Genomic DNA, 27,691 nt, shown 5'->3' with positions numbered 1-27,691 from the left:
ATGAATTACACTCTGAGAAAACAGTGAAAATTATGAATAACTGCCTATCCCACATGTTTAAGAAAGAAAAATATATATCCTTAATCATCCCCGGCTCTTTCCTGAAATATGCTGCATCTCTCCAAGTTTTTATTTTGTAGTGTTGCTTACACACAAAGCAAATGGATGAACATATAACGCCAGTCTATTTGTTTTGTTTGTTCACATTCATAATCTGTGCCCCATTTGAATGTCAGGGCCCTGGTTGGTGTTTGGGCTGCATGATGAAACATGATATCAACTCTCCTGGGGGTCAACAGCCCCCCCAAACAAAGTGTTGGGCCACGGGACCTCCTGCAGCCAGGCCCCCTCACAACACCGCGTCACGAACTCCATATCGATCCAAGCCAAGCTCACGGATCTTTATTATAATCTCACAGTGTATTAAATCTGGTGAAATGTTATGTTTCCACTGGGGCACTGCTGCCATTGGCCCGGACGCGCACCACGTGGTCGGGCAGTCACGCGCTTTCCTGGAACCCGTCAGGAAGAAGAAAAACAAAACAAACCCGATAGAGCTGCAGCAGCGTGTGGACTCCATTGAAAAGTGGGCCTTATTATCTCCGGCACGGGAGACTACACGAGGTCCAACGCGGAGAGGGACGCCTGTGGGGGCGTCATCGAGGTGAGTGTGACTCTTTTTGTGCGGCGGGCGGCCGTTGCACTCCCCGGTGGAGCGGGGGTTTGTCTCGCGGAGGATTAGCCGCGAAGCTAACGGCAGGTCAGTTGTTGTTGTGTATCGGGCTTCGGCTGGGTAGAGGAAGGGGGCGGACGGAGGCCATACTTGGCGTGTGTGAGCTGTGGGTGAAAGGGAAACACAGCTCGCCAGTTCCACGTTGAACCCTCACGGTTGCGGTCGAAGTGAACACGGCAGATGTGTTCGCTCGGTCGTGCGTTGGCAGCTCGTCGAGCTTCAGCGGGGAAGAGTTTGTGAGCAGAACGCGAACAGCTAGCCGACATGTCACAAACATTCCGGGGGCGTGACCTGCTCCAATGTTAAACTCCTGCTGTTTAAGCTAACACATCCCCGCTTACAGGAGTCTCATTATAAGTTGTATTACATATTTAACTCGGTTATAGTTGGTTAAAAGCGGCACTAATGTTAAAAGGTTGTCATCTACTCTACTTTTAAACCTTTTCACATATCCTATTATAAACTTTTCTTGCGCATAAGGTGGATTTAGTATTGTTGTAGTACGGTAATAAAGTGTAGTAATGACCAGAAGAGCCTCGGTGGATCAGTGAAATGCAAAACACTGACTGCCGAGATCTCGGCAGGTACACGCCCCCCACCCGACACTGAACAATGCTGCTGGAAAAAAACTCGACACAGCCAGAAATTTCCATGTGATCGAAGCTCGCCCTCCCACGCAGAACATCCCATAAACCAGTATTTCCTTAGGATGATGGGTTAGATTGGATTTTCGCCTAAAACTCTCGTTTTTAACCGATTTGATAAAATAAATGTCATTGTTTTTTTGTTCTGTGTGGATTCCAGCGACTCATTGATTGGCTGTAACTCTGTGTCGCATTCAGGTTTTTGCAGAAAGTGAGAGATTTGACCTTATATCTCGTTTAGATATAGCTATGTAGGCCACGGGCACGTAGGCCTCCGACTTGTTTATCTACCGCCTCAACCTAGATTGAAAAGAGCTGTTTATAATGCACCAGCCCCCTCGATTGACAACTGGGGCAGCCATCCAGACACGCCTGTGGGCGGGACGTCGTGTGCGCTCGGCCAGTGAAAAGGCGAGATTTGGTGGGTGTTGGCCCTACGTGTTAGGTTGTGGGTCTGTTTTGGTTTGCTGAGGATCTGAGCTGAGTGCAGAGGCTTGGTAAATGCTGATGACATTTATAAATTTGGTTGGTGTTTAGAATAAGCTGCACCTGCCTGTTGGATGCTGCGGATTGTTGGGATGGAGATGTTTGTGCTGCTGCAGGATATGCACATGGGTGCATCATCAGGAGGGACAGGGATATGGTTTAATATGTTTTTCTGTGGAAAATTATGTTCAAATAATTTTTATCTATTTTAAATGTTTACCTTTGCTCCTCATCATTCTGTAGTTGTGTTAATCTGTTGGCTCTGTGGCTTTTTTTGTATTGTTTTTGGAAACTGCAGCTTATTGTGCTTTTATCAGCAGTGTCTGTATCAGAGCTGGTCATCCACAACAATGTCTTTTGAAACAGTCAGGGACAAAACAACAGTTGTTTGCTAAAATCACACATGCTGCTACCACTTAAAGTGCCATTTGGAATTTTTATGGAAATTACCTGATCCATATATAACACGTTTATTATTTGCTTGAAAATATCATAATTTGCCCAAACCTTAATGAACACTTTGATGGTGAGCTTAAAATCAAGATGGGCTTCTTCATATTTTAAATTTGACCGCGCTGTAATGATAAGTCGTTCGAATGAAAACAATCTGGCAACAATTTTTCTTACATCATATAAGACTATATAAGAAGTCTGAAATGTTTGAGGTTCTTTGTGCTCTTAGACATTGTGTTCAAGATTTTTCAGTTTCCAATGTTTCGACAGTTTAATTGGAAACAATAATGATTTGATTAATAGATAAAAGATAATAATCAATGGTTGACTCCCTACTGGTCATATGAAAGCGTTCTTGTTTCTGTATTGTTCGCAATCAATCAGATGAATTCAGCTTTTGTCTTTGACCTGTTGGGCTGGTCTGATATTCAGGAAACAATTTTGGGTTCAGTTTCTTGCCTTAGCTGGTCATCAGTGGACCACCCACTCTGCCTCCAGACCGACAGCTATGACCTCTGTTAACAGGATAAGTTCAGGTGAAACTAATAACATTAATAACAATGGCTCATTCTCAGAAATGTCAAAGCAGTGCAGCAGTTAACATGATGATAGTTTCACCAGTGTTTAACGAGTCAAAAATTCTGTTGGCAAAGTTGATGGTGAGTGATCGTCCATATTCCACTTGTTTATTGATTTAGATTAATGACCATTCGTGGTATTTGCTGATATTCTCCCACATGTAAAACGACTGACATATCTGGCCTATTATCTCTGCATGGATCAAGAGCTGACTGGTAGCAGTAGGTGACTCAATCCAAATAAGACTCTGCTGATTGGCCTACTTGGATCCTGTCCAATGTTGTGAGCTAGCAATGTGAGCTGCTGCATGATGGTGGAGCACAGTCGCAGCTTCCTCCCAGTTTGAACAGGAACTGAGGCAGAGAGGAGAAAAGTCGTCAGCTGTTGAAAATCTATAAATGTTTTCTTGATTTTTTTTTATTTCTGGAACCAGTTGTACGAGAAGATTCAAAGATATAAGAGGCGAATGATGTTTCAAAACATTATTTTTCATTAATCTGTGTTTATAGTTATGCAGATAATTGTTACTGTTATTATTGCTTCGTTTATTGATTGATTTATCTTCTGTGAGAGTGACAGTTTGTTGCAGGCCACAGTAAAGTAATTAAATGCCTAAAATTTTCTCTTGTTCTGGCATGCTACCACAAAACCACATTTCATATTCGGCACTTATAAAAAAAAATGCTTGAGCATATTTACTTGATAACTGACAATCAGTTGTAAAACGACTGACTATCAGACTTGAGTTTTCTTTCTGCCACTTAACTAATTGATAAATCTACTAATCCCAGCACGGCAAAGCACATCTTTACTTTTACGATAAGGCTGTGACCCCAGCAGATGCTCTTTTCTGTTTGACGAGCCTATTGTGGGCATTGATGTCATTGAAACAGAAAGCCCTACCTGTGTACAGCGATTGCATTTTTAACCCTATATGTAAATGTTTGTTGTAATTGGATATTGAGAATAACTAAATATATAAGGCTGTCTTGTTTGTTGTAGCTTTATGATGTATTATGTGGTGTCTGAAAAAGTATATCCAATATTCAATGACAACAAACATTTACATATAGGGTTAAAAATGCAATCGCTGTACACATGTAGGGCTCAGAAAAATCTTGTGAAGTACAAAAACAGTTTGGAAACTCAGAATCTATGTACATTAGTTAACGTTTTTCAACCTGTGCAAGTAACCTGACCATAGTTAAGATTTGTTTTTACCCTAAACTGAACTAAATCCCAAAAAGCTAAAAAGAAAAGAGCTAATCCTGGCACTCTTCTTCGAACTAAGTCTGACCGAACCCTGATACAGAAACTCAGTCCAAATCTGTTGGGGCCTGTCAGGCCATAAATATCCGGTTCTACATCACAGCCTGTGTCAGTTACTGAGCGGTGAGTTGGATTATATTAAACTCTGCTGCTGGAAAATATTCAGCGCAGCTCTGAGTGGAGAGGTGAGAATCACTGTGACTCTGTGTTTGTCAGTGTGAACACATGGAGGCTGTTTCTGTTTCTCTCTGTGGAAGAAATGCTCTTGTTATTGTTGTGTGCTGGCCATATGTTATCTCCTGCTTCTGCTACCACTGAAGTCAGACTCAGCTGCCCAGGACAGAAGTACACACTGAGACATGATAATAATCACAATTTATACTCTTAGGTGGAGCTTCTAAATGTATTTGTGGTCTTGTGTGTACATGCATATTTATATGCCCCGACTTGTGCTCTGGTATTCATGAAGGTGTTGCTTTTACAAACTCAGTTGTATGATTTCTGCACTACGCCACTTCCTGTCTCTTTGCAAAGTGAGGAGATGCTTGAGGACAGATCTCAGGGGTGAGAGTTCATTTATGTTGTTCAGCACCCAGTGAAAGTGATGTGGCCTTCTGAGCATCAGAGAGAGTGTGTGTCAGCTGCTTGGGTTGTGTCACCATGCAGATTCTCATTGGTCTGCTATGCAAAAGCAGCAAAGGGACCGAACATCATCACATGTGAAACAATGACAAACAGAGAGTGAAACAAGCGTGAGGCTGAAAATGACGATTAAAACTGAAGTTAAGGTCACATCCGATGACTGTTTGACATGGAACAGATGTTATGGACAATTCAGAGGCTGCTGAGTTTTGAAAAGTTTGTGCTTGCAACAGTGATTAACACTGTTGCAAGTCGGCCAGGGTCTTTTTGTGTGGAGTTTGCATGTTCTGCATTTCTGCGGGTTTGCTTCCTCCCACAGTCAAAGATATGTAGATTGGGGTTAGATAAATTGGAGACTGAAGTGTTGTTAAACGCAGACTTGTATTTACACGGTACTGGGATTTAACATGTGTCTTATGATTTTTGTCATTGTTGATAATAATATTACATTATAAGAACTGGATTCTGAACTCTACCTGTTGACCTGAATGTATCACTTTTCTAGTCTTTGAGGAGAGGCTCATAAATTATATGGTAACACAAAACCATCGGCTGACTAAAATCATGATAGAAGACATTTTTCTTAAATAATGTATGTTTATGGTAAAAAAAAATGGTATAGGCTGCCGGGTGGATACTGGAACACTTTGGAGACAAGGTGGGGCTATGGTGCAGTGTCATGCTCTCTTAACAGATGCATGGTCGGGACCCTTAATAATGATGACTCAGTTCGTTCCAGGGATCTGATGAGTCAGATTGGGGGTTTATGACTTTCCTGATATCTGATTCTCAAAAGTCAGGGTCGGGTTCTGCTCCATCACAGCTTGTATTTACGAGGTGATGTTTGACCAAGTGTTTATAGTTGTTCCAAATGGTCACAGAGAAGGCAGAGAGAAAAGCTGGCTGTAGATCCAGCACCGGAGATACAGCCATTCGGCCCAGCCTCACATCTAGCAGTTATCAGTAAACAGAGTGTAGCCTGTGGCACCAGTTCAGCATTTTTGGAAGGACTGGATCTGTTTCCCAAAATGTGTTCCTTCAAAGATACAGAATTAATTTATCTGCCAAAAAGGCCATGCTGTTATTCTCGCTGACTTGGACTGGTACATGGAAAAAAAACACAACTTACGCTTCATTTTAATTAATGTCTCTTTAATATATATTCTATAAAGAGTACCAGTTAGTATTAGCATCCGAGGTCCACAAATACACTCTCCATTCACTCGTGAAGAGGTGGCAGTAATAATAAGTTGTCTTCCCTGAGCCTCAGTGTTTGTTGAACAGACTCATTTAGTTTGTTTGTGCAGCGGCAGTGAGTTAATATGAGCAGCAGAGATGGAGAGATGCTGCATTGCTCGCAGTGAATGGACATCTTTAATAAATACTATCGATATAAATGTTGAAAAAAGTATATTTCTCAACCTCTAAAATGTTGTTAGCCTGCTAGCTCCTGCCATTTACGCTTGCAGCCAGGGCAACACTGTTTTCCCTTTTCCTTTAATTATGATGTAATTAATTAGAGTTAGGGGAATACTCCAAATGTGTTATAACTGAATGATATTTTATATAAATCTTTTTTAAGTTTGCATCTGTTTTGTTGTAAACATATGTATGATTTATGTTGACGATTGAAATATTCTTGATTTAATAAGTAAAACAAATTATAATTATTATGTTATTTATCTTTATTATTACTTTTGTTTCCAGCTAAAACTTTACATTCTGTAATAATCTGTTAACCCTCATGGTATTCGAGAAAAGCTGCGATATTAACATCTTAGGCAGGAACTAGTTATTTTTTTCTTGTATAATTTGATACATTAATCGACAATTGGATTCAGTAGGTGATTTCACTGTCCTTGTTGTCATATTTATGTTCCACTTCATAATTCTTGATATGTCAAATATGATCTTATTGTGCAGCTCCTTTTGTGTTTGCACTCAGTTCAGTTCAAACTGTTGCAGAGTCACAAGCAAACTCTTGTGGTTAAAGTTTGTTTAACTGATGAGATATATCTTTGAGTGCTTCTCTTTTGATTCTAATTCTTCGGCTCTATGTGCACCCTCTCTATTTTTTACCACAGACCTAAAGCAAACAGAGAACCACAGCAGACCAGACCAGACCAGGTCGAGTCAAGTAACTGACGTCTTCTCCCCTATTCCCTTCCCCCAAGCCGCGCAGGCTGCATCTACCAGCAATCTGCGATTATCGCCCCTCAGCGGTGATTTATTGTGCCGATCCGACAACTTCACACCACTGGGACTGGACAGGAGGCCCAGAGGTTACCCCCGCTGGAGCTCTAAGCTGTGTCTGGCAATGCCGCAGGTAAGAAGGGCGACAGAGGGAAGGAAATCGAACAGGGAGGCCAGGCCACATTCTACTTATGGCTTGGAAATGTGAAAACTTGTGGAATCAACAGAAATGCCTGAAGCAGTTTGAAAAACCATGACAACCATACTCTGAATGATAAAAAAATATGGACTTTTGGTTTTATAGTTATAGGAATTATAGTATATCTTTATATATGACCTCAAATTAACTTAACTGATGCTATCAACACAAATTAAATGGCACTATATCTGAAAATTCTGCAAATAATGCTTTTCAGTAACCACGCACAGGCCGATGGTATCATAGATTTGAAATAGAGTTCTGTGGTGTTGAAGGAGGCGAGAGACTGGCCCAGAATCAGTGTGACCTCTGAGGACATTGCATCCAAACAGCTGCTGGGGGCAGATGTGCTAACAGGGAACGAGTAAGTGAATGAATTTGTGAACTCTGGATCCTCTGGGGAAATATTCCTGAAACAATGCAGTGCTGACTGGAAGTTCACTTTTTTCTGTTCTCCTGTGTGGTGCTGGATTAAGACATGTTACTCAGCCACAAGAGGAGATGATTGTTTTCTTCATTTTCAAATGATGCTGCTTTCTTTCCATTCTGCTTATTCTTTATCACATTATCATTCATATTGTAAACTTCAGTGACAAGAGACAATTACACAGCAATATGTGGTGTGTAAAATTAAGACATTCCATTGTTATTGTTGTGGCTGTTTTGTACTGACTCCTTGAGCTACTTTTCGTGTAGTTTTAAAGGAGACTTGCACTTTTTTTGTTTTTGTGAGGGTGATGTCTTGAATATTTATCTTAAATTTGCTCTTTTTCTTGTTATGTTAAAGCCCAGCATCATTGGGATGGAGCCTCCCTTTGCAGACGCATTTCAAAACTACTCGTTTGCTGATCAGGTTCTGACCAGCACTGATCTGCTCTCTACCAGCTCTGACCCAGATTTCATGTATGAAATGGTGAGTTACTGCACACAAACACACACACACACACAGATAGACAATCACTTTTCCTTTGAGCCTGATGTCTTTAAGAATCAGTCATGGCTGGTCACGCTCACGTGAATCAATTTTGAGTTTTTCGAGTTTTCATTCAAATCAAAACAAAATCCTATTTCCTCATGCATTGACTATTTTTTATCTCTGATATTCACCTGATATTGACTTTTACCAATCCAATGTTGGACGTGCTACTCTTCACAAATGATAAGTTGTGAAGATTCTTGGGAGGCACTGTAAGAAGAAAAATGGTCGCAGTGAGATGATCCATGAAATGCTGCAGACGACAGCCTCTTAATGTGCTTTGTGAGATTCAGTACACCTCCAGTGTGTCATCAAGGCAAACATGTTTGACCTTCCCATGGTTGGCAATGGAAAAACACTTGAGTCATTACAGTTGCTCCCAGCTCAGCTCAGCTCAGCATGGGTATCTCCAGCCCTTTAGAAAAATAGGTTACATGATTCAGAGAACACAAGCATCACTGCTGCTTTTTCTGCAATAACACAATAGACCATCTTCACAGAAAAGTGCATGTAAATTGAAATGTCCAGTATCAATCCTCGTCTGCGTCGCTTATGTGTGGAGTGTTGAGAGATTTTTGCATTTGTTCTCATCAGGGTTTTCAGTCTTGTACTATTCCCTCACATTTCCAGTGGTTTCCAGCCGTAGTACATCCCTCACTACTAAATGTGAGGGATGTGATTTAAATGTCATTGAAAAGCTGTAAATAAACATGTGCATGTGGTCAGCACAGGTGCCAGCGTGACCTTTTAAATAGCGATCTGTATCTAATTGTTTGTCACCCATGTGACATTTGACAGGCTCGCAGGTGGTTGGCGTGAGGCAGCTTTAAACAGAGCGCTCACCTGTCACAGCTCGGTCTGTCAGCAGCAGGTGTCCACCTCAATTTCCTCACTGCTGCAGACTAAACAACACTGATTCACTGCCGAGCTCTCGGTTTGCATAGCAACACATTAATATGGAGGATGACCAGTCTTATCTCCAGTTAGTTTTCAGTGTGGACAGATGTGGGTTAACGTAATAGCCTCTTAAACTCTCGGAAAAAGCAACAAAGGCTGAGTTTTCTGCAGAAAAAAACAATAATACTAATGATAATAATTATAAACCTTTTATTGTCCTGCACTTTTTGTCAGACAAATCCCAAATAAATCAAAGTTCTTCCTGTCAAATCCAGACGTTCTTCTCCAGGAAAATTAATGCAACTGGTTCATGTCTTAATTTATCCGTGCTTGACTCACCTCCATCTTTTCCTCTTCACTGCAGGACCGAGATATGACCCACAGGCAGAGCCCCTGTGGGGACAGCATGGTGGGTATCGGCGATGGTGGAAAGGAGGTGGAGGGCTGCGTTGATCAGCTCATGGGTTTGGCCGAGTGTGACACGGTCAACAGCACCCCGGCGTTCGAACAGTGGGACTCCTACTGGGAGGACCTCACCAGGTATGGGATCATTTATTTAGCCGCTTTAGCCTATTTTTTACATCCAGTTAGAACAGCTGCAACTAGATAAGATTTTGAATGACATCATGTCAACATCACTGACGACACAGGATGTTGGGTTAGAGATGGAAATGAGTGTCAGCTGAGGGGAGAGTCTCTGAAACCTAAACCGGAGGTGGAAGAGTGCTGGCTTTTGTGAGCTTGGGGGAATGTGCTGCTGACAATGTTGATTGACTTCACGTTTAACAGGAACAGAGGGAAAGCGTTGTATGTTTTGGGTGAGTCATTCTTTTACAACCTCGACTGGCCAGACTAGTCCCCCGCAGCTATTTGCTAGCTCCAATTGTTTTATGGGAACTGTTTCTGGATCACAATGAAAGGGAGACAGCTCAGTGTCTGTAGAGTGTGTCAAAACTTCCCGATGATTAGATAAGACCGACTCTGAGCCCATCGGTTGCCCCTGTGATCTATTTCTGTCTTGTGGAATGAAGAGGTTTGACTGCCTCCAGTTATCTGTCGCTTTTTACAAAAGCAAAAAAACAATAAACTGAACATTAACCAAAAAATATCACAGGAGTTAATACAATCATAAACATTTGCTCGGGGGGGTTGTGAAGTGAGGTGCAGATGCATCGTTCAGACTCGAAACAACAGCTTCAAATACTCCGTGACCATGAATGTACAAAGATGTGAAGGATCCAGAGAAATTAAATTGAGTTAACATGGATAATTAATGACAGCGATGTTAAACATTCAGTGTGTATTCGACCGTAAGCTATTTTTCAAGTGCTGTTGGCTGTTGTATGACCAGTGTTATGTATTGATGATGTGAGGATAATGAGTCTGAGCTGAAAGACTCATTTGAACAGGGATCATTTTAGTTTTAAATCTAAGATGGATTATTGAGGATGTAGCCCGAGTCTCTGTTTGGTTACTTTGTAACAATAAAACTCTGACAAAGTATGTGTATGTCTAGGGCTCCATGGGTAGAGACTGAGAGACTACATTTGCACTGAAAAAAAGGAAGTGATTACATTTAAAGGATATATAACTAGAGAATAGCTGTTCACTGTTGATAGACCTGTTGTCTCTCTGTGCTTACAGATACACACGGCTGGCCAGCTGTGACATCTGGGGGACCAAAGAGGTGGATTTCCTTGGATTGGATGACTTCTCCAGTCCCTACCAGGATGAGGATGTGATCAGTCAAACCCCGACACTGGCTCAGCTCAACAGCGAAGATTCCCTGCCCGTGTGTGAGGCCCTCTACCCCCCTGCAGATATGACCCTGCCTTCCCCTCTGCCTCCGCTTCAACCATCCCAGTTTCCAGGTCACAGTAAGAGACCGCTGTTCCCTGGCAAAGGATATGGCCCAGGAACTGCACGGCCCTCCCCAAGTTCTTCATCCCGTCCTTCCCACAATCTTCTACCAGACTTCCCTGAAAGTTCCAAAAAAGCCACCCGACCTATCCCCTCCAGCACTGAGACTATGGCTAAGGCCCAGAGCCAGCTCAGTCTAACCAAGAACCACGGCCAAGCTGAAAGAGAGATCCAGGGCAGAGGAGCCAAGATGGCAGCCCACACTTCCCATGGCTCTGTCTTTGTGCGGAAGGCTAAAGTCCGTGTTAGCGCAGTGGATAAAGCTCAGCCCAACCTGCCCTCCAAGACTGATATTGAGATGTCAGATGTGCCTCCACCTCTCTCCCACCCTGAAGAAGAAAAAGCTTCCACTTCAGCTAGTGCCGCCTCAGTGGGATGTCCTGATGCAGCAGCCGGTAGCTCCAGCAGCCTGACGAGTGCAGAGGGGACCGGGAGAAGAGAGATGCCTGTAGGTTGGTCTGCCACTGTGCCTCAACTCGTGGAGATGAGTCAGGCCATGGAGGGCACCGCCTCTGGGCTGGAGAGCATCGCCGACAGTGTGGCAGGTGCTAGCGGTAGCGTTCTGGTTGCCGAGAAGACGGAGAAGAGCAAGGAGGAGGAGCACAACTACTCCCTGTTCTTGACCCGCAGCAGGCTGGCTGGCAGAGCCCCCTCCCAGCTGGAGGAGGACGAGGAAGACGAGGATGAGGAGGAAGCGGATGAGGAGGAGGAGGAGGGCGACGGACTGGAGCTAGATGACGAAGACCATGATGAGGGTTTTGGCAGCGAGCATGGGCTTTCTGAGAATGACGAGGAGGAGGAAGAAGAGGAAGAGGAGGAGGAGGAGGAGGATGAAGATTATGAAGCAGACAAGGATGATGATATGAGTGACACCTTCTCTGAGCCAGGTAGCCCTCATCAAAGTACATCTGGTAAACAAATGTAACCAACAGCTGGGATGTTGTTAGTTAACGAATACTTGCTTGTTCTGTGTCCGTTTTACTATAACTTTCCCTATTTATCTTTCCTTTTTCTCAAATTTAATCCGTCCCGCAACTTCTTCCAGGCTGTGACATGGAGCTGTCTGATGACATTAAGAGCCTGACAGCAGGAGTCTCCAGCCGGAAGAGAAGCAGGCGCCGCTACTTCTGGGAGTACAGCGAACAGCTCACCCCCTCGAAACAGGAACGCATGCTGAAGCCGTCTGAGTGGGACAGACACACGCTGCCTAGCAACCTGTACCAGAAGAACGGGCCTCTCCATGGTACACATTCTCTCTCACACACACACACACACACACACACACACACACACACACACACTCACATCCTGTAGATCTTTGCACAGTCTTTCAGTAGGAAGGTCGTTTTTGGGATTTTATATACATCAACGACTTTGGAAGAATTGGAAATTAATATAATGAAGTTACTTAGATTCACTTAGAATAGAAATCATATTTGCATATACCCAGATGAGAATAAAATCCCCACCTTTTTGCCATGTCATTGCTCTGCATTTATCTGTTGAGTCATTGTTGAAACCGTTTAAATGTGAAAACAATCTCTTATCTCTCGTCATGCAGGAAAGTACATGCTGAAGAAGTCACGTCGCACGGATGTGGAAGACCTGACTCCCAATCCACGTAAGTTGCTGCAGATCGGCACCGAGCTCCGCAAACTGAACAAGGTGATCAGCGACCTGACACCGGTGAGCGAGCTGCCGCTGACTGCACGACCCCGCTCCCGCAAGGAGAAGAACAAGCTGGCGTCCAGGTAAAACATGCACGCATGTTATATGTCATTTCGATCACTTTAGTTAAGGCTAGCTGAACCCGGGATGCTGGTTGGAGAGCAGTGTGTCTTATTTCTCTGTGCCAATCATCTGTTGTGTTTTGTAGAGCTTGTCGTCTTAAAAAGAAAGCCCAGTATGAAGCAAACAAGGTGAAGCTCTGGGGACTCAGCACAGAATACGGTATGATACTGCATGTTTTACTTTTTAACCTTTCAACCTCTACATCCAATTTGCATAGATTGTTTGTAAATTTCTTACTAAATGTATTTTATTTCCCTTTCATTATATTTCTGTTGTTTTGCATAGTATCTGTTAAAGCTTTGTTACATTAAAAACGTAATCATTAATAACTATATTGTGATTTGTTAAAATATCAGATCTGCTGTGTTTTGAATCAGTAGTTTTCGTTCATGTTTCTGGGTTTGTGTTATCTTTGCTCTGATGTTTATCCTCCTGCAGATCGGTTGCTCTTCGTGATCAATACCATCAAGGAGGAGATAGTGGTGCGAGTGGAGGACTCTACTCCGCGTACAACCAACATGACTGACACCCTGGAGCGGCTCATCAAGGAGACACTTGGTGAGAATTAAAGAAGCATATACCGTAGCAAAAAATAAATGTATCAAAGCAGCAACATATAAACAGGCAGGGGAAAAAAAAAACTTACAAAAACAGACAATAATATACCAAATCCATTAATAAATCATATCTGTTTGCAGTGGCATCCCCAGTTGCCGGGCAGACTTCAGAATTTGTCAACAAGATCTTGGAGAACACCGGACGCGGCGATCCGACCGGCGGACTGGTCGGCCTGCGAGTTCCCACCTCCAAAATCTAGACAAACCCGCCGTCCACTGAGCGGAGTGGGCTAAATATTACCACCGTGCTGTCCCATTGTAACTATGCTCCCCTCTGCATGCCCCTCCAACCCTGCGCACATACACATTGTTAGTCACACAAACACACATACACCTCCCTTTGTGTGTATGTATGTGTGCTTGTTTAAAGCCATCCACCTGTATGGCCTACACCGTAGCTTTCTGTCTCTGCAAACTGCATGCAGAGTCACTGTCTCCCAACCCATTGTGAGCATCTGTTGGGAAACGCGCCTCTAAAAGCAAAGGATGGTTTGGTGTATAGCTAACAGCACGTCTTAAATCCACTGGTGATTATTAGATGTGTTTAACATAACATTGTGTTGGGGTGGTTCTGTTGGAGGTCCGCTTCCAAGGCTGAGACAGACAGTCACCAGAGTGCACCTACTGGACTACTTTCACACAGTCTGTTTGAGATTGTTATGACGGAGGAAGAACCGTTGAACATTGGACCCCATCAAAGATCGAAAAGGTCCCAGGTATCTTTTCCCAGAAGTGCTTCGCTTCACATGGCAACAAAATTGAACTGCGTGATGTGAACTCAACCCACTGAGTTAAAGCACTTTGATGAAAATGGCTCTGAATGCCAAGACAGCTGCAGAAAAAGTAAAGCAGCACGCTCGTTACAGGGTGGCAAGTTATATTTTGTATTGAAGGCCTAAATATGTTCATGCCATCCCCTGTTTGCCAATCAGCTCATTGAAATTGATATTCCAAAAAAAAGTTGAATCTTAGGAATTAAGTGACATCCTGCTGGGGTGGAGTTTGTTGCAGGCAGGAGGAGGCTTAATGGCTCATTATCTGGACAGGAGGTTTTTTGACCATGTGGAGAGGAAGCGCATGTAGTTTGGTGCTTTTTGGACTTGTGCTAGTTTTAACTGGACTGAGTGAAACGAAAGCGTTTTGCCAGTATGGGAGTGGACTGTGAGGAAGATCCTGGTGGTGATGAAGAAGACATTAGCAGTGATCCATCTCCTCGAAGAGTCATACACACGTGTACATAGACGTGTCTCCCAGTGAAAAACGGCACCGGCTCCACTTTTTGTACAGTAGAGTTGACCAGGCTAACAGTTTGGTGTGTTCATACTAGTGTTTGATCAAAGTTCTATTCATTGTGCCTTGTTTATGTATGTATGTGTGTGTATGTTTCTGTACGTCTGAGTGCGTATGTGAGAGAGACTGAACGAGAAGAGGCGATTGCTCAGAGCTCCCCGAGGTCCAGTCAAGGAGAGGACTACTTTACCCTGAGGGAGGATGTCAGTGAATGTTAGGAGGGGTACACCTGCGGGGTTAAGCTGTATTTCAGTTGTTTAAAGATGTTCTGAATGTATATAAAACAAATGGAAGCTCTCGTTGCAGGATGCCACAGAGTCTGTGTATATAAGGAGGGCTCTGCAATAGATTACTTATGGTTTTTGGTACTTTATCTTTTTTGGGGGGAGGGTCAGGGGCAGGGTTAACGGATATTTTTCGTTAAGAGTTACAAAAAAATATTTGCACACTATATTTTGATTGTTTTTTGTACCAAAGACACATGCAACGAAACGGCGACCAGCCTGTTAAAGTAAGGTTTTGCACAGCTTACCTGACGCCGTATTGAATGTAAGAAATGTGGGAGGGTCAGGGAACTTCATAGAACTGTGAAATTAGCTTGGGTCCAATTCTGTACAGAAAAGGAACATTCATTTTTTTTTTCTAACATTTTTACCCCATTTGTGGGCTTCTCCAGAAAATTTGTTGCCTAAGCACTTCATTCCTGAACTGATTCCTCTCTCCACATGCTAATTGTGTTAACGGCTCTACCTAGGACAAGAACCAAGAGCACTAGTAGATAAGCTATGTTACATTTTATGATTGTTTGTTAATGTCACCAACAATAACCAAAATGTTCTGTTTCTTTGTTACTTGTTGAAGAAACTGTTTGTAGACGAGGTCTAGTTCATCAACAAAATAATAACTGAATTGTGTTTTGAAGTACTGTATTTAAAAAAACATAAATGATATACCTTTCAAAGGTGAGATGCCACTTTTCATGACATCTGATTTAATTTCTAAGCATGACACATTTCTATAAACCATTCTTTCATTAGAAACTTAGAGGAAAAACTGAAAAACCAAAAAAAAAAGGTTCTTGTTATATTTTTGTAATTTTAGCTGCCTGCTAGCTTTCCTGACAGGGGGGAACTATTTGTTTTATCAGATTCTCCAAGTGGAGAGAGGGAGATGTGGAATACAGAGGATTGGATCAATTTAAAACACAACGCGCCAAGCAATGGTCTAGATTAAAGTCTGGTCTATTAAGAGAATGAGGACAGGCTGTCTTTAGAACAGACAGGGACACGTCCAAGAGGACTCAGAGGACAGCAGTGTGGCGATGGGAGGGCAGTATTGTCATAGATGTTATAACATAGACTGTATATAAAGATGGACGATGTCTACATCTCCTCCTGTTGTACAAAAATGAAGCCAAAATACCCCCGGGTATGGTTGCTGGCGTCTTTTGACATCCTGTACAAAGGTTCTGTTGATACAAAAGCTCAACCAACCGCAAGTGAGTCTCAGCTGTGAACCAATGATATCTCACTGCTTGTAACATAAAATAACTAATTAAAACCAAACTAACTTGTAAACTACCTAAATGACAGAAAGCATCTGAGAGAAACATTTATTTCCCATGCCCTTTTTAGTTAGGTATGTGTCCCATCCACTAACATGATGGAGGCATGGTTAATATCCTGTTCTGCAGCCAGCCACCAGGGGGCGATCAAGACGCTTTTGGCTTTACTTTTGGGGAGCCGTCCATCTTTATTTACTTTCTCTCTGTTGTAAATACGACAAAGCCATTTCTGCCCCAGACTTATCTGGATTCAACACTGTGCGTTGTTTTTTAGATTTTCACACGTATTCCCTCTTTAACCGTGAAGCTGGTTGAATTCTGCATCTTCCTGGTCGTGACATTACTTCCTCTGAGGTTGAACCGCTCAGTTTTTATATCTGCCTGGCCTCGCCTTCAGTCCCCAGCATTCATTCGCTCATCAAAACTCAAGTCCCAAAAGTTTCAGGCGACAAAAAGGCAGTGTGTCCCGACCTTTAACAACGCATGTAATGCTTCCCTGCCCGTTGCCTGCTCAGAGGAAACTCTCGCCATTCCCAGGAAGTGCCCTATTCAACCAGAGTTCAATATGTTTGAAAATAAGTGCTTGATAAATTCAGGTTAGTGCGAAGTGAAGAGAGTTCTCCTTCACATAATGACGATGGCAATGCAGAGCTGTGGTCTTTCTGTACCATTTGAGTGAATAACAGGTAGTGCTACACACACATATATATCTATATAACTATATCTATATATATTTTTACTGTTATCCATTTTGTCTAAAAAGGGAGAAATGGTGCTTTTTCAGAAACTAGAGAGACGAGTATCCATGATTCTTATTTGACTTCTTAGTCTAGTTGTAGCCTAATGACTTGCTCTCCCCTGCCGTCCATAGCTATTTTCTTAGTCGTGATTCTTTTTTGTAAATAGACTATAAGTTAATATGTATCTTATAAATGTTAGATATATGTATAGAATACTATATCTTATATGTTTGAAAACAAAAGCACTTTGTCCAAAAAAAAGAAAAAAAAAAGAAAAGCATTTTTTTCTTCCATTTGCTGCTAAAAGGCCTGGTGTGAATGCTGAAAGTGTACTTGATGACCACTTGCTAGGATAGGTCTATTACCTGAATTGGCTAGGTCTATGTACTAGCAAGAGAATGGAGTGCGGGTGTGGCCTGACGAGGGTTAGATCCAAATGTTTCTGGAGCTGTGTAATGATATAAGATATCTTTGCTTGGCTTTGCGAAGCTGGATGTGCTGATAGGATCGATCTACTTCCTGGTCAGGAGGGACTGTGAGGATTGTGTATTTGTGGTCTTAAAAAAAAGAGGGTTTTGATTCCAGGGCCCCTACGTTGATCCTGACGCTGACCCCCTTAGCGTCATGATTCATTTTGCCTTCAGTAGAGGTTTCCTATGGAAAAACTGATTCTGCTTTGGCTTCCTCTTCAGGGTGATGTACAGTGTAGACACATTTCTCCAGAGAGCTATATTGTTATCATTTGTAAACTGATTTCTACTTGTGACTTAATGAGGAGGGGTTGAGCCTGGGGCGGCCAGGAAGAGCTCGTTTGAAAGTTGTTGTTCCTGGCCGTCTCTGGGGAAGTTACTATATCACTGTACTGTATGGCAAGCCAATTACAAATGAAGACTCAATCCGGACACTTATTGCCTTCTTAAACAACTTCAGAAACACACAAATAAAAACAATAGCTGGCATGTCAGTTACGTAGAGATGTGCCTGACGTTTCCGACATGTTCTGCTAATGTGCGGTCAACAACAACAACAACAACAACAACAACAAAATCATTCAGCCTGATTGGCTCACAACGATCTTGATTGAAGTAGCAGACATGGTGAAATATGCCTGAAAAAACTACTCGGGCTGTCTTGCGTCCTGTTTTGGACAATGTTCCGAGGCATTTTCTCAGCCATGATTTTGCCCAAGCGAAGAAGGGGGTCAAAAGTGATTAAAGGGCCGCTGGCTGACACCGGCTGGCAAGAGCGCTGTGCGCGTTTTGTTGGCGATCACAAGTCTGGTTCAAGCAAGAGCCCTCACAGGTTTTCACATTTAACGTGAAAGGTGCAAGCTGTGCAACTTTACATTCAAACCAGGAGACTCTGTGGCATTTTAAGAGTCAAGGAAATGAGTGAATAAAAAAAATCCACGCCAGTAAAATGATTCCTTCTTCTTTTGATTTTTCTGATGAATCTGATTCAGTCAAATATTAAGCTAATTGAGTGTGTAACTTTGTGCTACTCTCGTCCAATAAAAGCTAAGTGGATCCATAAACCTCTTCTTCAGCAAATCAGGGTAATATCGTTCTTCTATCTGACATACTGTAAGTGATGGCATATACGAACCGAAAGAAAATATATTTATATTCCAATTATTGTCGCCATTCTTTACTCTGTACAAAATATTGTACGTGTGTGTGTGTGTGTGTGTTCTGACTTATCAATGTCAATCAATATGGTGCAACGATCTTGACACAAACTGAAAAAAACGGCCAACAGACTTGTCACAAGAATTCACGTTCTCAACTCTAAAACACGTTTTTCTCTCACGAAGGATCAGACTCTTGATTTCCAGATGTGATCCAGCTGTGGTTTGTCATGTGGTGCTGATTGTTTCTCTTTATCAAAGAAATGATCCAAGAATGAAATTTGGCGTCTGTGTAAAGATCCAACTCACATTTTCCATTTGATGATTGTCCGATAGCTGTCGTCAGAGCAGATTGACTCTGCTGATTGATGGCGTGATTTCCCTGTTGGACCAATCAGAAGAAGACTCACACTGATTTTTACTCATAACCACAACAGATTGATGATTTCTGTATTATTGATTTGTGTGATCGTTATTGTTAAACATACCATTATCTGTTTTGTAATAGCCAGACTCCTGGATTTAACATCACTGCGATGAAGGATGTTCATTCCCTTTGACCAAGACACAAGATTGTCAAAATACCCCCCAAATTAATACACAAATGATCTCCAGTGGAAATATTTTGTAATGATGATTTAGAATTTCAAGAATTTAATAAACGATAAATAATGAATTAATATTTATTTAGATTCATAAATGAATAAATGTACTGTCTTCTATGGAACATAGTCAAGGATTTGGTCTCACCGCCCTGCCACAGAAAACATATCGGAGCACTTAGCTGCATATTGGAGAAAAATTACAATTACCCTGAAAAACTTGACGAAATGATGATATTTACTGCAGCAGCTCTTTCTGCATAACTGCTCCCAAACTACACTCAAATTCTGCATCTGTGAAATCCGATATCCCACATATTCTCCTTGTCTCCCGCAAGCCGTGATTTCATGTCCCAGAGTCTGGCTTTGAGGGTTTAGATATTTTTCTTCCGAAGCATTTCAACTGTGTTGTATCTTGTTCAAACCCTTGTTGCTTGTAAAAACACCTCATCTCCAGAGGCTGTGCGCTGACCAGCCTCTGTATAAATTTGATGCATACAGAAATGTAAGATGCATTTGGAGTAATGTCTTTTGCATGATGATGACCTGCATAGAACTGAGAGAATCAAGGGATGTCCGGGGTTCTTGCAGATCAAGAAAAAACATGGCCAGTCGGCAAATACATCATATTCATTGTCACGAGGTTGTTGCATGACTTTTTGCGCTCACTGTACTCTCAGTCGAATGATTGATTTCAAACCTGCTGCTATTGAATGAGCACAAAGAGATTTTTGGTTTAGATTGTCCACACACTCGCCCCTGTTTTTCTTTTTTTTTCCCATTGAGTTTTCTTCATGTGAGAGTCAACAGACCAACTGCGTTACTCACCTTGCTCTTGGTTTTTACACGAACAAGAGAAAAAAAAAACATTTTGAATATGATGCCTGATGAACCAGGTGCCTTAATCAAATATATGAGAACACAAATCGGCACCTGCTGTCGGTCTGGAGGGGGTTTCCCTGCAGAAACCAAGGGGCTGGGTTTCCCAAAACCTAAACTTGAAGAAAAACGAGAACCTCACCAAATTTGTATAATAATCAGCCTTTAAATGCAGATGGAAGCTATTGTCTGCATAAAAAAACTACCCTGCTAACATGTTCCCTTTTTGTAAGCGCAGAAGAGCGTAAATGACAATGTGTTGAAGTCAATTTGTGTCGTCTTGGGAAACCTGGTTCTGTTTTTTAACTCCTTCTCTGCCCACTACGCCACGTTCGTGTGTTTCCTGTATTGGCTGCTGCTGCTATCACCGCTGGTGTGTGTCCGTGTAGAGAAGAGCAAACTTCCACTGTGTCTGAGGCAGAGGGAGACTCGGGCCTGACTTTTGAACTTGTCAATTACAAGGACAAGTTCTTCTTTGGTGTCGAGGCGGAGCACTGTGCTGCTGCCTCTTGAGACCTTCTCGAGGGGGGGGGGGGGGGGGGGATGAAATAAACAAAACAAAAAAAAAACACATGACCGAACTTTCCTTTTCTTAACTTTGCTATATTGAAGTGCCAGACCCTCCTTGAAGTCAGTGTTGGCACTGAGTCGCTGAGGATGCGAATAAAGCGACAAACTGAGCATGGAGGTAAACTGTGGTGCTAATCTGTCAGTGGCTGGGTGCTAAGGCTGTGTTAAAAAGCTGTATTAGCCATATTATTCCTTCTGTTGTCCACTCTGGTCAGTCTCGTGTTTCTGACTGCTGCACTGCTGTACGCTGACATAGCGAGGTATAATTCTGCTGCTGCTTTGCTGTTGATGTAGACTAGTCTTCTAGTTGTCGGGATCCAGAAGGATCGTGAATGTTGTATCCTTATATACGGCCGCTGTCCTGCTCGTTCGTCTCAACCTTTTTATTTTCGAATTGAGATTATGGTTTGATATTTTTGCTCTGAGTCTGTCCAATGTTGCACGTTTGAATTTGTATTCCTAAATTATATTCTATTGCCTTTACCCCTGATCCCAGTGTTGATGCCATTTATTTGATATTTATTTGTTCAGTCCTGTAAATTATAGTGTTAGGACACCGTTTGTTTGAGCAAGACTTTATAGTTTTTCCACTGAAGTGGGCTTTTCCATGAGTCAGAGACTTTACATGAGACCCACAGACTCATATCACAGTCACAGTGAAACATAATATGCCATTTAGTTACCTACAATTCTGCGATTTCTAACAATGCTCAAAGACAGTTTACTGAACAAAAAACAGAGAAGCAAGTCTTCATTTAAAATGTTGAAATTATATATTCAATAATAAAAAACACATTCGATTAAAAGTTAAAAACAGTTGAGTTTGCATACAAAACTTAATGTAAGTCATCACATTCATTTGGAAAATAACCACACAATCTGGCCTCAGTTATTTTCTGACTTCTTCCTTCCTGTCCCTCAGTCTCCTGTTATTTAAGTTTCCTCTGCGTTTTGCTTTGCCCTGACGCCGGGTAAAGGAAACACACATTTCTGCAGATTAACAGTTTCATTGTGACTGCGAGTAACCGACGTCTGTGAAGCTCAAGAAGCATTCTGTCATCTGAGGTTTTGATGCGATGAAAGTTTCTGGCCCTGAACCAGGATCAGCAAACTGAACCTTCGGGTGCTCCGCAGCCTTTGAGCTCAGGTCAGGGGTCGGCTCGACCACTCTCTCTAACCTTGTTGGGGTAATTTGAGAAAAGATTTCGATGGTGTCGTGGGATCACGTTTTCTGGGGGAAAGTTTACCGCTGCGCCAGAGATCTTTCGCCCTTTCTGAGTTATTTTTATTAGTTTGTTGGTTTCTTCAGAAGGGCTTTGGTCAGCAGTCGTCTCGTCAGGGAGTCCCTGAGATTATAGCTGGTGGGCAGAGACCCCTCAACCTCCTCTGCGACGAATGACGAGGAGAGGTTTGATTTCCTCTTCTGCAGACTAATCTTATTAAAGCAAAACAACAACAACAACCCACTCTCTGTGATAAAAGAAAACACCATATTTCTATATTTACACACTCATCATCCAACACTGCAATGATTTACATCTCCTTCCGGAATTTGCCAAACTGCATGGAGCAAGAGACACTTATCAAAAGAAGACATTTGTCCTGAAACAATTTTCTTTTCTTTTTTTTTTTTTCTTTTTTTTTTTACTTTTGATATAAATGACTGATAGGAAGACGTTTTTATAGGAAATCCGGGCCAGTCCAAACATGTAGAGGATGTGGGAGGTATCTGTCACTCTGAGCTCCACAGCTACATGCCATGGTTATGATGCTTCTGGTCTTGTGCGGTCACTTGTTTGACTCGATCACAGCATGGGATCTTTCTGTAATTAGTCCTGTGTGTGTTCCTCTCAGCAGTCTCAGTAGGAGGACTGTACTCCATTGCTAAGAGCTCTATAATAGATCTCTTGGTGATTATAATTTCATAACTAAGCAAAACCTGCAGAAAGTGTATCCTGCTGAAACTAACTTGATCCTCTCTTTAGCGATGACGTCTATATTTGTAGTTCACATATATGCCTGTTCTATTACAATATCTTGACAGTTGTTATATTTATGTTGTGTAATAAATGTCGTGCTGGGTTTATACTTTTGTTCTTACTAACTTTTTTGGGGAATTTTGTTTTCTCTGAGGCACAATGGGTGGCTTTATGCACAAGCATGAAAATGTATAAGACGTTTCTTTTTATTTTCTCCAGTCTTTTGGTTTGTACTGTAACGACTCGTTCTATTTCAGAGCTTCTGACAGGTTTTGTCTCCGGCTGCTCCACATCCTGCAGACATCTGCCCTGAATCTCTGTCGTGTTTATTGTGCCTCTTTTTTTGTTTTCTTTCGTTCTTTTGAAATCATTCTTTCTCTGTTGTATCGGCCAGGAGTTGGTACCACAACTTTGCTTGTAACCACAATAGTCTGATTATGTTGATTGATTTTAATATCAAAACAATAAAAACATTAGCACCCCATCACGACTCTGGTCTGTTTCATTAGTAGGCGTCACTGTTACTGAAATGAAGACTCAAATGTACATTCTGATTTTCATCCATTTTAATTGATGGAAACAAATTCTATAAGTCCACAATATTCTGTATGTAATTGTGCCTGTTTGACTTTTAAGTAAAGTTAAGGTCATAAATTCTAAAATAAAGGCTCATAGTTTGTTGTGTATTTTCATTCTCACACAGCAGTGACACACTGATTTGTCAAATTTGTGTAAATGTATTGATATTTACAAAATTTAACATGAAGCGATGTCAAAAAATAAGAATAGAGCCCAGCGGATTTAGCGGCTCGCTATATAAGCTAACATGCTAACATCAAAATGTTTTGTTTTTCCAAAATAAACAATGCAGGTGTACATTTATTTATTTATCTTATACAAATCTATGCTCAATGTTTACATTTTACGTGAAAAAACCATGTTTATTTTCTCAATTGAAATAATATAGGGTGAGTTGTGCATTATAAAGTCTATGATTTAACTGAAATACAACGAACTTCAATTAAATCTTTTCTAAATTTCTAAATTGTGATGTAAAAACCAAACTCAGAGACAAAGAGCTGAATCTCACATCACTTACGAAGTTCAATATCCAAATGTCCATAAGCAGCAGAAATTATATAAACACACTTTAGTCTAGTTTTTATTATAAAATATTTGTCAGTATGACTTTTTAATGATTTTTAAATGAAATAAAGACTATCAGGTTCCTCACTTTGTTTCCGTCTTTCCTTCATTGAGATTATTCCTCTTTCTAATTCATTTGCATATAAGCAAACAGGTTTAGTCTATTTAACACCGTCTTTGGTGCTTCGCCTTTTAGCGGATCGCCTTGTTTGGTCCGTCCGGCTTGCCGTACAATAACAAACATGGCGTCGTCTGCGGATGTACACGTCCGCATCTGTGGCCAAGAAATAATCAAATATGACCTGGAGATCAAGGCTCTCGTTCAGGTAATATGCGAAAAACGTGTTGTTAGTCAGCTCAGGGTTATTAAGTTCCTACTGGTGCCGGTTTTGTTTAAGAAACAAGAAGCTAAAGCGAACTGAACCGAACCGAGCTGAACCGAGCTGAAACGAACTTCATGACAGAGACATTAACGAAGGGAAAATCGTCTTTTCATAATCGTGATAATTGAACCGGTGTTTATCTTGTTTGGCTCTGGTCGTTGTCATGTTTGTGAGATGTTTTTGTAGATGTGAAAACCAAACTCACAACAACAATAATAGGTAAACAAATTATAAAAGATAAACCTGATGTGTACAAATACAACAATAATGCATTTATTAATACATTGTTGGATAAGAAACTGCTTCTCTTACGTCCTGACATGACTGACTCTTCAAGGCTTTTTATTTTAATGCAGATTAAAAATCTATAACTCAAAAGCTCTTCCCAAATTTATAGCTGAATTGCGATATTGAAATAAGGTAGAGCAGAGGAATATTAGTTATCAAAGTAGTACAATTATACACGATAAATATTTAAACCTATAGAATCTTTATCGACATGTTGTTTATATCTATATTTCAACTCACTGGAAATATCTATTAGAGCACAGGCAATAAGGAGGTTTTCATTTTTGTCAATTCCATCAAATCCATTTAACAGTTTTTAAGATATTTATCATTTCAAATGTATTTTAATAAAAACGATGAAAGTGTAATTGTAGCTCTCAAGTGAAATTGTTTTTCTAGTTTCCTTTAACACTCAACTTCATTATGTGGGTTTGGGTCAGAAGAAAATTTCAGGTTGAGAATTTTTCAGTATTTTCAAAAATTGAGTCTTATTAGGAGATATTTGTATATTTCGTATTAATATAATATATAAATTGGAGATGTTGGACATGACAAACTTTATCTACTGTAGCATTGTGTTTATTACTAAGGAAAAATAATAAAAAAACAGCTGATCTGTTCTGCACAGTGCCAGCTATTAGATAATTCAACCTTCTACCAGGAATCATTTCAAATTCTATTAAGTAAAATACAAATATACTAAGGTTTGTGATTGGATTATTCCTTTTCGTTTTACCATTTATAAACAAAATTGCATGTACACAAGTAGTATAAGTATTTTATGTTTATTTGATTTGGACATTACATTTATGTAATTTTTTAACAATGCGTCCTTCCACAGTTTGAAAACTTGAACCAAATTAGAACAAGACAACTCATTACTTTGACTTTTTTTACTTGTCAGGACATCAGGGATTGTCCTGGACCTCAGTCTACTCTTAGGGAGCTGAACTCTCAAGTCAAAGAGAAGTTCAACCAGCTCAGGCTCAGAATACAGGTCCGTATCCGCAGCATGCCGCTTTACGTCCGGCAGAATTATTATATAAGATCCAAACTATTTTATTTGATGCGATGTGGTGATATTTCTGCTTTTGTTGTTTTCGTTATCGTCAGGATCTGGAGCAGATGGCCAGAGAGCAGGACAGAGAGACGGAGAGACTGGCCATCCAGGCCGAGACAGAGAGTCAGAGAAGGCAAATGCAGAGGTGAATTCACACACACGCACAAACACACACACACGCGCACAAACACACACGCACACACACAAAATAGCTTGTGTGACATCAACCATGTTCATTATCAACTTCACTAAAATACCAGCATTTATTCCAGTGATTATTGAGTGAACTGAAACTGGTTTATTTCAACACGTTTAAATTCTGCTTGGTTGTAACTTCTCTTTGTGCGTTGCATCAGGTTTGGCTGTTTCTCAGACTATTGAGACAGATGCTTAACTTTACCTGATTAATGGTTGTTGGTAGAATCTTTATATATATGGGTTATTATGCTACTGTAATCTCATAGTTGCTGTCAGTTAGCAACAAAAGAAAATTCACTTCCTGTCTGGATTTTTAGAGCAACCTAGATAAATATACAAGAGTCTTAAGAGCAACTATTTACACTCAAACAGAAGCTGCAGTCCTCAATAGGTTTTTGTTTTTTGTCTGTGGATTCCAGTAACCAGACGGCGTGGAGGAAATCTAACCTGGCTTGCAAACTGGCCATAGACCACATGGAGAAAGACGAGCTGCTGCTTGGAGGAGAAACCCCCGGCACCAGACAGAGGTAACTGCGGTTTTCCTGAGACTCTTCTGTAAAATCATTTTTAGTTATTCATATGCTTCTGCCCGTGGGATGCTGTGTTCCAGGTGACAGGAAACCTAAATTTAACAAACTCCTACTATGTAAAGAAAATGATTTCAAATGCAACAATATAAACAATGTTTCCCTCACCTGGAAAGCAATAACCCTGCATCACCTGGTATTGTGCATGTATTTATCTTAGGAAGGCGACTAAAGAAAACATTGTGGAAAACAGCAGCAGCATCACGGACAGTCTGATGTCGATCAGCAGATTGATGTCTGAACAGGTGAAGCAGAGCGAGGACACCATCGGCACACTGGGTAAGACACGGAACTTTGTCCATTGTGTCTGTAAACGTATGTTAATTCAAATTATTCACTTCCGTTTCCATCTCTTGTCTTTTAAACCTTTAATACCTCTACTCCTTCCTCTCTCCACCACAGCCACCTCCTCCAGGACGGTGCAGGAAACCAATGAGGAGTTCAAAAGCATGACAGGAACCATCTACCTGGGGAGGAAACTGATCCTCAAGTACAACCGGCGGGAGCTGACGGACAAGCTGCTCATCTTCCTGGCCCTGGCGCTCTTCTTCGGTACCGTCCTCTACATCCTGAAGAAGCGCCTCTTCCCCTTCATCTAGCCAGCCGGCCGGCTCGCTCTGTCACCTGCTAACAACAAGAATGTCTTCCAGGTATTTTACTCAGCAAGGCGTTAACTGGCAGGTGTGCGATGGACTCCATCGGGAGATGGAAGCAGCATTGAAACTGGAATATTGCAAATAGAAACTGTGCCAAGGGGAAATGTTGTTCCTTGGTCAGCAGCCTAATTTTGATCTCAAACAAGATGCAACATGTGGATTTATAAAACTGGTAGGGTGGGTTTTGTTGGATTGACTTAAGAGTTAAGAGCACAGTGATTAAAACTGGCATTATGAGGTTTACGCAGCCACAGTGAACATCGGCATGCTTCAACAAACTTGATCCTAGGTAGTGTTGGACACACCTAAGGCTTAAACTTGTTGTAGCCTGCTGTAAGAATGCTCTCGTGGTGACAGGAGGAGAAAAGAGCTTCAGGAGAATTGTAATTGTATTTTGTAAATTTGCATTTCACACCTCTGCCAACCTGAGAAGAAGATGTGGCATGAAAAGGGCACTTTGAAGCATAGTGAGGCGCTAATACTCTATCTGGTCTTCAGAACTAACCAGGAGTCAGGGCTATAGTTTGCACTAACCTTTTGTTTTGTGTACTTATTGTCAAATTACAGTCTGTGCGCCCGTGGGTGTTCAAGAGAAAGGGTGTGTGTTTGTCTGCCGTTTCAAAGACAATGTTGTTAACCTTGTCAATGACTATTTGTATGTTTAACAGAAGTTTGAATAAAGTCCTTATATTCAAAATATGAAGGGCTATGTTGCTCTGGTGT

At 41.4% G+C, this 27,691-nt stretch overlaps 2 protein-coding genes across 4 annotated transcripts; both read left to right on the top strand.

The window, feature by feature from the left end:
* The first annotated feature begins 378 nt into the window (after nt 1-378).
* On the top strand, nt 379-23,134 carry crebrf (creb3 regulatory factor). 3 transcript variants are annotated; one of them, XM_062405778.1, is made up of 11 exons: nt 379-664; nt 6,891-7,132; nt 7,474-7,562; nt 7,986-8,111; nt 9,436-9,611; nt 10,716-11,878; nt 12,037-12,234; nt 12,553-12,742; nt 12,868-12,941; nt 13,221-13,340; nt 13,481-23,134. In XM_062405778.1, exons 4-11 carry the CDS (start codon nt 8,001-8,003, stop codon nt 13,597-13,599), a joined length of 2,151 nt encoding a protein of 716 aa, XP_062261762.1. In that variant the 5' UTR covers nt 379-664; nt 6,891-7,132; nt 7,474-7,562; nt 7,986-8,000; the 3' UTR covers nt 13,600-23,134. The 3 variants fall into 3 exon arrangements, with proteins under 3 accessions (XP_062261762.1, XP_062261761.1, XP_062261760.1); XM_062405777.1 differs by having other exon boundaries at nt 7,416-7,562; XM_062405776.1 differs by lacking the exon at nt 7,474-7,562.
* Nucleotides 23,135-23,990: 856 nt separating this feature from the next.
* bnip1b (BCL2 interacting protein 1b) lies at nt 23,991-27,667 on the top strand. Its single transcript, XM_062405780.1, has 6 exons — nt 23,991-24,122; nt 25,372-25,464; nt 25,581-25,672; nt 26,145-26,252; nt 26,473-26,591; nt 26,715-27,667. The coding sequence occupies exons 1-6, from the start codon at nt 24,039-24,041 to the stop codon at nt 26,909-26,911; spliced, it is 693 nt and encodes a 230-aa protein (XP_062261764.1). The 5' UTR covers nt 23,991-24,038; the 3' UTR covers nt 26,912-27,667.
* The last annotated feature ends 24 nt before the right edge of the window (nt 27,668-27,691 follow it).

Source organism: Platichthys flesus, chromosome 15, assembly GCF_949316205.1.
Source record: "Platichthys flesus chromosome 15, fPlaFle2.1, whole genome shotgun sequence".
Lineage (NCBI taxonomy): Eukaryota > Metazoa > Chordata > Actinopteri > Pleuronectiformes > Pleuronectidae > Platichthys > Platichthys flesus.
Note: the sequence above shows the minus strand (reverse complement) of the source record. Positions and strands in the feature narration are given on the sequence as shown.

Bases quoted from the DNA above. Each gene is read 5' to 3' on its own strand.
- crebrf (XM_062405776.1), top strand. The intron at 12,743-12,867 runs GTAAAACATGCA...TGTGTTTTGTAG, and splicing joins AAGAACAAGCTGGCGTCCAG to AGCTTGTCGTCTTAAAAAGA. The intron at 12,942-13,220 runs GTATGATACTGC...ATCCTCCTGCAG, and splicing joins GGGACTCAGCACAGAATACG to ATCGGTTGCTCTTCGTGATC.
- bnip1b (XM_062405780.1), top strand. From the start codon at position 24,039: ATGGCGTCGTCTGCGGATGTACACGTCCGCATCTGTGGCCAAGAAATA. The intron at 24,123-25,371 runs GTAATATGCGAA...TTTACTTGTCAG, and splicing joins AGATCAAGGCTCTCGTTCAG to GACATCAGGGATTGTCCTGG. The intron at 26,253-26,472 runs GTAACTGCGGTT...TATTTATCTTAG, and splicing joins ACCCCCGGCACCAGACAGAG to GAAGGCGACTAAAGAAAACA.